Source organism: Pyrgilauda ruficollis, unplaced genomic scaffold, assembly GCF_017590135.1.
Source record: "Pyrgilauda ruficollis isolate IOZ18807 unplaced genomic scaffold, ASM1759013v1 scaffold16, whole genome shotgun sequence".
NCBI lineage: Eukaryota > Metazoa > Chordata > Aves > Passeriformes > Passeridae > Pyrgilauda > Pyrgilauda ruficollis.
Window position 1 is genome coordinate 2,949,747 of NW_024514764.1, and position 11,454 is coordinate 2,961,200.

The 11,454-nt window shown below is 49.2% G+C and overlaps 1 protein-coding gene across 3 annotated transcripts in view; it reads left to right on the plus strand.

Annotated features, from left to right (window-relative positions):
• TTYH3 (tweety family member 3) overlaps positions 1 to 7,204 on the plus strand; it is a 75,998-nt gene extending 68,794 nt beyond the window's left edge. For all 3 annotated transcript variants that reach the window (XM_041462263.1, XM_041462264.1, XM_041462265.1), the window contains one exon: positions 1,518 to 7,204. Coding sequence is in view for 2 of the 3 variants with exons in the window: in XM_041462264.1 (XP_041318198.1) it covers positions 1,518 to 1,589 (72 nt within the window). In the remaining variant the exon portion in view is untranslated. The remainder of the gene's footprint in view (positions 1 to 1,517) is intronic.
• Positions 7,205 to 11,454: the final 4,250 nt, after the last annotated feature.

Here is an 11,454-nt window from a genome sequence, read left to right on the forward strand (position 1 = left end):
CCCTCTCACTGACAAAAAATACATCTTAGAAAGAACAGATGTACCCTTTGTCTTCTAAATATAGGTGCCATTTCTGGGCCAGAATTTTATATTAAGATCCATGTTCTGAAAAAAGTTTTCCAATTATGGAAGACACTAAAAGCTGAGTGTGCAAGTAAGCCACAGGTGTCTTCATCTTGTGCTGCTGGGATCAGCTCTGCCAGAGGAGCAGTTTCTCTCTTCTATTGTGCAGAGGTTCAACCCAGGTCAGTTTTTGAAGGAAAACTGATAAAATACTGTTAATTCTCTGAAAACCCCTGTGGACAGCTGAGCTTTTGAGAGCCTGAAGATGCCTCATAATGTTCTTTCCCAGTGGGCAAGATAAATCATACCTCCTGGTGTGGAAGTGCCTTTCAGTTGTCTCTGCCAGCTTAACTGGCTATTTTATGTGGTCTGGTTTAAGAGGTGATAAAAAGTCAGTATGCTGAAGAGCACTCTTGGGAAGTAAGCTGTGGATATTATAGAATTATTCAGGCTCCAGAGGGTATAAAAAGAGGAATGAAATGTCTGTCCTCATTGCTTGGTTGTTAATATTGTGGTGGCAGAGCCCAGAAGATATCAAACACATTGGCATAAAGAGGCAAAGTTCTGCTCTTACTGCTGGATATTATTCACATGTTTTTCAGCTCATTATTCAAAGCTGAATGACACATGTTATCTCAGTAGCTTCTGGGAGCTGTTTTGGATTACCTTGCTTAGAATAAAAAGGAGAATAAGAACAGCACCACCACCTCCAAATCAAACTAACCTTCATCTCTCTGACTTGCTCTTCTCACCCCCACGCTGGAGTCTCATCTGCTGCTGCACAGTGCACAGCTTGCATCCCAAACCACAGTGGGCTGTCACCCACCTGATAGCTTGCTGATACCATCCTGTTTGATGGCAGCCTGTTTCCAGCCTGATAGGGTCTGTTCTTTCTTGGGCATAAATCATTTAGTTATTCCTCACTTTTCTTTCAGGCTGCCCATCCGTGGCACATGCAGTCCTCTGATGCCCTCATTGCTGTAAAATGCAATGTGAAGATGCAGTGAGCACCCATTTTCTTTTCAACCTCCTTTTCTGGCATGGTTGAAAGCAGTACCATCACTAATAGAGGATGAAAGTGTGGGGTGGGTTTTTACATCTGCATCATTCCCATTTCCCTTTCTTCTCCCAAGCAACATATGCCATGTTTTGACTTAGTGACTATTGGATTTCCTTCTCTAGAGAGCTTGGATAAATCACCAGCACGTCTGCACTGGCCTGGCCAGCACCCCTGCAGCAGACTGGCAGAATGTTACTCAGAGTGAACTATGCAGTGACTTGTGACACTTTCCTCTTAAGACTGAGTCAGCAGCTCCTTGAGATGCTTGCTGTAAATATACACCATGTTATGCTGAGAAGTGGTAGAAATCTGTGGTTCCATCGTGACATTAGTCATTCTGACTTAACTTTGTTTGTTTGTTTTGTTTTTTTTGTCTTGTCTTTTCTTTCTCCAGTACACCTCCAGCATGAGAGCCAAATACCTCGCCACCAACCAACCTCGTCCAGATGCTGGCAGTGTGCATTAAAATGAAAAAGCAAAAGCAAAAAGCAAACAAAAAAAAAACAAAAACAAAAAACAAAACCCACACATGCAGTCAGACTAAACAATGTGCCAAGTGCTGTGCCCTTGTGCTGTCCTTGTAGAACAATCCTGCTGTTCTGCCCAAAATCTAGTGCAGCTCCTTCTGTTTCTCCAGTCCAGACCACCCTTCCAACCTGGTACCTGGCCACTGAGTGGAAGCTCCTTTTGAATTTAAGCCTTCACCCTGTAGTACAAGAGAGCAAACGTGTGCTGGCCAGCAGCTGACAGCACCCAGGCAGGAACCTGGGCCCCAGCCCGTGGCCAGCTTACCAGAGCAGCCTGGCAGAACAGGTGGTGAACATCTTCTGCCCCCTTCTTCCCCTCTTCTGTTCCAAGAGGGACTTGGTGAAAGATGGTGGTAGATGTCCTTCACTTCTGCAGTGGGACCAGCAGCCTGTCAGACAGAAGAAGCAGCACTGGGTGCCTGTGGCTGGTGTGCAACGAGGGAATGCTGAGGGAATGCACAGCACAGCATTCTGGTGGGAATCCTCTGGTGCACTGCCCTGGGTGAGGGAGGAGGGAGCTCCTGCCTCAGGGTGTCACTGCATATCCACTGGAATTTGCTCTAGAAGAGCAAACCATTTCACTGCCCTGGTTAACTTTTTTTTTTTTTTTTTTTAATCCATTAAGAAAATGCCTTTTTGTTTCCCTCTATATCTAGCATGTGAATTCTTGAGGAGGAGCAGGGGGCCCAGCACCAGTCAGTTACCCTGTCCACTGCTCTGGAGCTGGCCTCTCTGCTCCACCAGGGAAGCCCAGGTATTTGCAGATGGCATTCTGGGTGCTGCCTTTCCTAGGCTGACACAGATCAAACAGGAGCCAGCCACTCACTTGGTGCCAAATTTTTCCAGGGAAAGACTTGTAATTCCTTATGGGAGGTATTTTTGCACTAAAGAGTTTTGGCTCTCTGATGCTAGATCTTATGGGACAGTCAGCTTGCAAAAGCAAGAGAAACTGGAAGCACCAATGGATTTATAGCAAATGCAAGCTCTCCACGTGGGAATGACCTGTGAACTCTGCTGGACTTACTTTTTTTCCTTTTTTATAAACCATAATCTACAGCACAAGGTTGCTGAAATGGCATTGAAGGAGGTTTTTGGAGCCTCATTCCTAACAAACTCACAAGATTATTGTCAGTGTATCTTCTGTGTTTAGAGTCCAAAACCCTCAACAACATTGTGACTGTCAGAACAGATTTATATTTTATTCTATTTTTTTTTAGTTTTCAAAGGCACATTGCTAACCACTATCTGACCATACTAATGCACATGTAAGGCATTTTCTAGACGTGAGGCAGAACAAGGCTTGCAAATGGGGCAGCTGGGTGCCTGCAGAGGGCAACATCCTTCACTGGTGCTGTACTTCCCACTGAAGAGCAGTGCTCCAAAGGGCACTGGCAGCTTCCTGCTGGAAGAGGAGACTGCCTCTTGGGAGGTGCTGTCAACTACTGCCCTTTCACTAGGGTGACTGTAATGTTCCTTTTTGTCTTTTTACCTCTTAGTAGGGGCATCTTAGCAGAGCTGCTGAGCATTTTATTAAATAACTGGCAGAGGAAATTGAGTGGGAAACATCTCTCAAACTGGAGTGGAGCTGTTGGCAGAGGCAGTTCAGTGTCACCTCAGTGATGTTCAGACTCGGTGTTTGTTTACCCCACGTTTGCAGCTTGGGGCACAGAATTACCAACCTGCCTTTACTCAAGTCAGTTGCCTTCTTGCAGTGAGGTGGGAACTGCTCCTGGCAGGCAGCTGAACAGGCTGGAGGGATCTGCTGGGAAATGGTACCAGCTCTGTGGCACAGCAAGCTTTGAGACTCCTCTTAAGATAGAAACCACTACTAAACTGCAAGGCCAGCTGTTACCAGTCGAAGGAGTGAGAGACAGGGAGGAGGCATCACCGTACAGACAGGAAGAGAAGGGTTTGGAATAAACTTCACGCTTCACCATAAATCTCTGGAAGCAGGATTTTCTTGCTCAGGACTGAGTATGCCCTTTCAGACACATTGGATGGGCTTCACACTGAAACATTACCTCTGTTTTATCAAATAACAAGGGCAGGGAAACTTGGTCACAGGTGGTATGGAGGGACACTGTGGCTCACGAGCCGCAGGGTTTCCATCCTGTCTGAGAGCCTACCAGGAGATGTGGGTGTGCAGGGTGTGGTGAGAAGATCTTGCAGGGCCCCAAGCACCCAGCTGTTCTCTGGGGGGAACCCCAACCTTTCCCTCACTTTGAAGAAAGAATCAAGAGCCATATAACCCTTTTTAAGACTGAGTTGTTCTGCCATCATCCCTCCTTGCAAGGATGTGCTCCGATTGCTACTCACATTATCAATTTTAGGGGAGCTGCCCTGAAATCTGTGGCCCAGTCCTGCCGGTGGAAGGCAAGTGTGTTGGAGGCTGGAGGGTGTGGGGAACCCTGTGAAAACAAGTGCTTCTGTGTACCAACTCCTTTGTGCACAGAATGCACCCTGAACCTGCGTGTGACTGCACTTTGGGCTGGGTCTAAATCGTCACCGTGGCATTGTCTGTGCCACACAGGAACAGGAGTGAGCCTTTGTTTGCAGCATCTGACAGAGCTGCCACCTTGACCTGCTTCCTTCCAAGGTCTGGCATAGCCACTTCCAACACCCAGAACAACTTCTGACAGTGTTTGGGGCTCGCAGCAAGGCACAGCTGTGGAGATAAGTGCTCTGTGACTTCAACACATAACTGGAAAGAATGTTATGGAGATAACATTTTGCTCTCTGGAGGCCAGCACAACGTGACTGCGGTGTGAGCAGTGTACCTGTGTCCAGCCAGCACTTCCTTTACTTGACATGGATATTGCACTTTTGTAAAGCATCCTGGAACTCTGCTGCCCCGCTGCATGCTGTGCAGAGCGCTGGATAGGAAACACAGACAAATGGGTTTCTTTTGGTTTATTATTATTGTTATTATTACTACTACTTTTTGGTTTTTTTCCTTTTTTTTTGTTTTACTGGAACCTTGAGCAACAGTGTGGCATTTCTGCAGGCTGGTCTGAACGGATCTGCTGAAGAACAGATGGCCTTTGCCTATTCTTATGGCTGCGACATAATCAGTCTCATCCATATGGTCACATTTAGTCTGAGGAGGGGACTTTGAGAAGCCAAGATCTCCCAGACTCTGTGCCTCCCTCTCGGGTGAACAGCAGGTGCTATCTGGCGAAGACTCATCTGTTCTGGATGGCATTCATGGTTGAGGGAGTCCAAACTCTTCAAGCTGCAGGAGGTAAAGCTGTAGAGACTTCTCTCTCTTCCATCGTGTCTCTCTGTTTTTAATGTGACAAAACGCCGAGGCCGTATCACTTGGTGTGTCCCAACTGACCTTATCAGACATTTCTCATGTTGCTGGTTGCTAGAAAAAGGGTCCAGAAGTTGGAGGAGCTGAGATTGGCCTCTGGACACCTCGCTGACTGCAGAGTGCACGGCAGCTTGTCCGGTGGAAGGCGACTGCATCGGTGAAGACACTTCATGTTACTTTTTCAGAAGCACAAATGTGGTCATTGGCTTGTCTGGTTGGCTTGGTTTATTTCCACTGCATCATCATGTGTGAATGACACTTTCTTTTGGAACTGAGAACTCTTCCAAGCACACAAACATCTCCACAATGTGAAATGTAAATAGCATGTTGGACTCTTGTGTCCAGTGTTCAAGACTGCATTGTAATTGTAAAGGAAATCAAATCAAGACTTGGCTGTGAATTTCTTGTGCTGTCTTGGGAATTATAACTGTAGTGTTTGTATCCTGTATGTATTATTAAACTGAGTTCATTTTGTGTGCTGATAAAAGGGTTCAAGCTAAGATTTTTAGCGTGCATCCATGTATCCAAATGTGAAGGATGGAGTGCTCCCTTCCCCTCCTGTCCTTTTTAAGTTTTCTCCATTCGATAGGTGTTGATTTTCCGTGTACAGTCATCTCAGCCAAGATGCAAGGGATGTTCATTTGAGTGCTTTGAGGGGGACACAGTGCATGGGGTTTTAAGTGATCCTAAGTCAGGATTTCCATAGCAGTTCCCTGAAACTACATGAAAAGTTTGGCTTTTCTGAGAGTTAAACCATTTCTCAGGGAGCTGCTCAGCCATTGCTCACAAGAGCTTTGGGTGCTGCAGGGTGGTGGGAGACAGGAGTGGGTGGGTGCCCCCAGAGCAAGGTCCAGGTACCTGTGGGAGCAAGCCCAGGCTTCACTTGTGGTGCCCCCTTCTCTCCCTCCCAGCAGCCACTGAAATACCATTCTGAGCCCTTTGAAGAAGAGAGAAGTGTCTTGGCTTGTTGATCCCTGCCACCCCCCAGTTCCAGAGGAGATGAGGTGGGTGGGTTTCCCCTGAGCTCGGGAGAGGAGCTGTCTTTGAAGCTATTCCTGCCTGGGGTCCAAGGAGCAGCCAGGGTCTTCCCCAGCCCAGCAAGCGTGTCACTGCCACTCGGTGACACCTCTGGGTGGGAGGGGAAGAGCCCTCCAGGGAGGTCCTGAGGAGCAGACCTCATGCCTTGAGACAGACCTGACAAGGCTTGGTCTGTGCCTCCTTTCACCACAGCCTACCTCCCCTTTCCAGAAATTGTGTGCATGCTATGGATGGCTTCCCCAGGCAGCCCGGGAGGCCCAGCAGAAGCGTGGGATGTTTTGGTAGCAGTTCCTAGATGGCTGACAAGTGGTTTGTGCTGTCAGGGGGGTGTGGGATCTCTGCCAAGCCGTGATGGTGAGTGTGCTGCCCAGCTGGGAGACGAGGGATGGGTTACTGGAGCCCCCAGGTGCTCACCCAGCCCCTGTGGCCGCATGAACAAAGTGGAACATAAATTGATGTACAACCAGAAAGTTCAAAATACTCCTTTCCTAAAGAGGATAACTGTAGCATGAAGCTCTTAGGTGCTCTGCATATTTGATACCACATTGCTCCTCACTATGCAATTCCCAACTCCTTCCTTCCTGTTCCTCCTCTAATCTCACACCAAGACTTCTCCAGTGGCCTGTGCCCAGGAGGCTGCTGAAGTCCCAGAAAAGCCTCATTTCTTCCATTGTCCTCTGCCCTGGGTGCAGCTGCCCAGCCGTCACGTCGCGTGCCTCAGGTCCCTTGGTAACGGGAGGCCCCATGAGTTTTATTCACATCATTCAGAGGGAAGTTTATTTTCTTGGACACTGTGCACAGAAACCTAATGGTGAACATGTACCTGGCCTTTTTGTAACTTCTCTGTTTTGTTTTGTTTTGGTTTTTTTTTTTCTTCTTAACCGTAATGGTTGTATATCACACCACTTTATATACATATATAATATATAAATATATATAATTTTTTTTTAAACTTCGGACCTGCTAGTTTCTTTCAAGTGTTCCTGCACTTACCCAAAATGTTTTTAAATTGTGAAGATTAAAGAGGATTGAGCCCATTTTTGTATCTTTACTTTTAATTCTGTAGTTCTCTTGATTGTAACGTAGCTATTTTTTACTGTAACTTTTTGGTTTGCAAATACTAAACAAAAAAACCTAAATGTAATATCTGTGGTTTCTATTCAGCTTGGGTTTCATGTTTTAAAAATAAACGATTTAAAACCACTGTTCCTGGTTATTGATCTGTGTTTTCTCCCAGAGGGAGCGTGGGGTTGGGCTGGTGGCTGCTGTGGGGATGTCCTTGTACCTGGGGGCAGGAGATGCTGGAGCAGCCATGGGACACATCAGCCTGGAGATGTTCTCCTGTGCCCAGTGAGTTTTAACCCCTTGAGGCCCCTCTGCTGCTTTGGTTATTCCTCACTGGAGCAGCAATAAACACGAGTGGTTGATTTCCAGCAGCACAAGTACAAGAAATGTGGAAAAATGGCCTGGGATGGTGCCCCACCAGCTGAGCCCTGTCAAAGGCTTTTCTTTGGGGGAAGATGAAGCTCAGCATGGGCTCACCATGCTCAGTGCTGCCCCAGGGTATCGTGGGTTTCTCTTTAATTCTGTTTGTGCAGTTCTCTGATCACTGGCCCACCACCACATCACTATCACGTAGTGAACTGAAACCTTTACCTTCCTCTAATTTTCCTGATCTGTTTTCTGCCTGATCCTGCCAGCCAAAGGAGGCGTTGGGCTCCTGCCCCCATCCTGTGCTATTCTTGCCCTGACCTCAGCCCCTCCCTTCCTAGGTGTGGGGATAAGCAAAAATTCAACTCTGCCTTTGGAAATGCTGTGTATTTTTTTAAATGCTGTGAGTATGGCTGAAACCCACACCAGTGCTCTCAAGTCCTGCCCACGAGTCCAGTTCAGAAGCACAGAGGGCTCCTTGTTGTGACTTACCCCTCATGGCTGTGAATCCCAACAGACACCAGTTTTCCTCCCTTCACTAATAATTGACAGATGTGTGTCTCCCCTCTTTTTTTTATTTCCATCTAAAGGAGGAACCCACGTTTTCCATCTCCATTCCTGACCTGAGATGATTAAGTCTGCTCTCTAAATCTCTAAAAGGGCTTGGAGCAGTCAAGGGAATCTCATGGCATGTAGGAAAATAAAGCCTAGATCAGAGTCATCCGTGTAAATATTTTACCAGGTTTATGGGAACATGCAAAGGCCACCTTCCTGGTGACCTCTCCCAGTGTCCTCCAGCCACCCCCAGGAGCTGCAGCTTGGCTCTCCCTCTGCACTGCTCCCAGTCCCATGGGAGCAGGGCTGAGCTCTCTCCTGAGCCATTCGGGGCTTGGAGAAAACAGAGGGAAGGGTGAAGTATGTGTTTGAATGAACCTCACCCTCAGATCAGCCTTCAGTAGTGGTCCCTTAGATCTCAGTGCTGGGAGATAAGGCAGGGAGGGGTGCCCTGGGGAGATGCTTTCAATCGTATTTGCTCTGTGGTGTGCTGAGCTGTGCTAACACGAGCGGTGCCTCCGGCAGCTCCCGTGGGTTGGAGGATGGAAAACCATCAGGCAGAGCTGGTGGCTGTGGGACACGGTTACTGACTGCATGTCCCCATCTGCTGTCACCTCTTGGGGTGGGAAATGGCCCAAACTGCAGGTCATGATCTCTGCTGAACGTGGCACTGTGCAGGCAGCACCTGCTGCTGATGCTGCAGCCTGCTCTGCCCAGCTGCTTCCATCAGGCGCATTTAAGAGCTGGATTTGTGGTTCTTCAGAAAGGTCCAGAGGGGTTTTGCACTCTCCACCAGTCCAGGAAGGCAGCAGGCAGCTGAAATTGCAGCTCATCTTCTCTAACCCCTCCTGAAGCACCCTCACTCCTGAGGTGTAGATATTCTCAGTTCAGTGGAAGGAAGAACAAAAACAATTTCTCACAAGATGTACCTAAGAATCTTAGAAGAAAAAAATTCAAACAATTATCTCTCTTTCTATAACCATTGTTTATAGATATAATTTGCTAAAAGTGCTATTCTTAGCACACCAACAGTGTTAGAAGTTTTCACCTTAAAATCAATCAAGTCTCAGGTCCACTTCTGTTCCTATGAAAATTGTAGATTTCTTAATACTACACTTAACAATAAAATGTCTTTCAATCCTTCTGCATCTTGGAGTCAGATGCCAATCACTCTCCAATCAAAACACCCCCTGCTACCACACTGGGGAATGACCCATCTCCCCTCCCCAGTCCGTGGTGCTTCCAGGGGGTCGTGTCCTCTCCTTGCACTGCGAGGGAGGCCAGGACAGAGCTGAGTGTCCGCTGGAACGAAAACCCCGAGCAGGGAGGCTCCGAGCAGTCTGACCACGTGGGGATGCTGGAGCCCTGTGCTTGGCACTCGGGAGGGATTGTGAGCTGAGGCAGCCGCGGGAATTCTCCATCCAGGGCTCCTCCTCACCCCGTGTCTCCAGCCCAGCCCTGCACCAGCCTGGTTTGTCCCAGCACTCCAGTGTCTCCCAGTTCATTTGGGAGTGCCCAGGCAGGGACAGAGGGTGGGCTCACTGTGACCATGATGATAAAGCAGCTGGCCACACTGCTGTGCCTTCGTGCTGCTGCCTGCTGGAGAGGGGATGGATGGTGGCAGGAGCAGAGGACTTTTCCTTCTGCAGCTGGGCTCTCCATTGCTGCTGGGACCGTTTGCCTCGGCTCTGCCTGGAGCATGACCTCAACAAAAATCCCTGCTCAGGGATTTTTTAATCCCTCTCAGTCCGTGGAGGGAAGTGGGAGGAAGCACAGCTCCCTGCTCGCTGCGAGGTGCCGCAGATGCTGATGCTTCTCCCACCCGCTTCCTCTTCCCACCAGGCAAACCTCACGGACCCTGGCGCTTGCACCCCGTAAATCACTCGGCCACTCCTGAGCTGCTCCAGACACATCAGCTCTGGGGCTGTGCATGGGCTGCTCATCAGGGAGCCAGAATAGCCCCCGCTGCCCAAGGGCTTCCTAACTCAACAGCCACCCTAAACACGGGGGGCTCACCAGGCTGATGAGGACACGGCTGGAGCATCACCCAGCGCTGACACGGTGGTGACACTGCGGCAGTGTCACTGCTGCTGCAGGTCCCTGTCCTCAGTGTGGACAAGCACAGACCCAGCACTGTTTTCCTGGTGAAAGCACCATGGTTTGGTGGGGGCTGAAGGGGGACACGTCCACTGAGGAGGAGGAGGAGGAAGGAGGGGTTGGGAGCGGGGCTGCTCGGTGGTGCCGCGGCTTCGCAGATCTCATCTGGCAGCGCCGTGGGAAGTGTTTCCAGATGCTTTGGAGATGCTCAATTTATCTCCTCCTCCACTCTTGGCTTGCCAAATGGCTACAGCAGCAGAACTGGCCCCACTGGGCAGCTGAGGCAGACCAGAAACAGCAGTTGCTGGGAGCTCTGGGGCAAGGGGGATTGGTTTTGATAGATTCAAGGCTGGTCTTAAAAGTCAGGAAGGGAAAAATAAACTTTGCAGGGCTTTTGGGTTATTTATTTTAACCACCTGCATGTTATGCAGGGGTGGGAAATAGTAGAAGGGTGAAAAAAAAAAAAAGGGGCAGTGGTTGAGAGCTACTCTGCTCATCCCAGTGCTGTCTCAGCCATCCCACAGCCATCACTCTCTGCTGCAGGGCTTTGCAGCCCCTCAGTCCAAGGCAGACAGTGCTGGTGGTGGATTAAATCACCTCCAGCTGCACAGAGGTGGTGGGATGTAGATCATGCCCCCACGGGGGTCCCAGCACTCTCCCACCCAGCACTGGGACAGGCAGCTCCCAAAGCTGCAGCTGCATGCATCGCTCAGGCCCCACGATTCGGACGCTTTTATGTTCATTTCCCACAAATATTCCAGTTTTCTGGGCCAAAGCAGCTGGAAGTGGCTCTTGGAGCCAATTCACACAAGTTTTGTTGTCTCCCAACACCGCCTTCCCACCCTAAGCCTCAAGTACTTCTCACTGCTGTCAGTACCAGGATGGGTGTTTGTCCCACCATGGGTGTTTGTCCCAGCACTGTGCACACAGTCCCTGGTGAAAGTCCCCACAGCCAGGCTGGGAACACAGTGACTCACATGAAGTCTGGGACTGCAAGTGACCCAAATGCAAATTAAACCAAAAAAAAAAAAAAAAAAAAAAAAGGAGGTTGGAAACAGCAAAAAGGACTAAACCAGTGTGTGTTATTCTCTTGTTACTCTCTGTCCTCAGTGTTGCAACCACCCAGAAACGGGGAAAGCCTTTAGCCAGGCACAGTGCTGGAGCATCCCCTGGGCACAGCGCTGTCAACAGCAGCAGTGTCTCCATAGTGGCAGTGTCCCCAACAAGCCTGGCTTGTCCCCACCCCATCACCACACACCAGACTCTCCAAAAGGTACAGCTGCCTTATCAGCTGCCTCGAGCAGGCGAGAGTAAACAGGACGTCCCACACCAGCGCCGGGGTGCAGATGAAAGCAGCCTGGCCTGCAGAG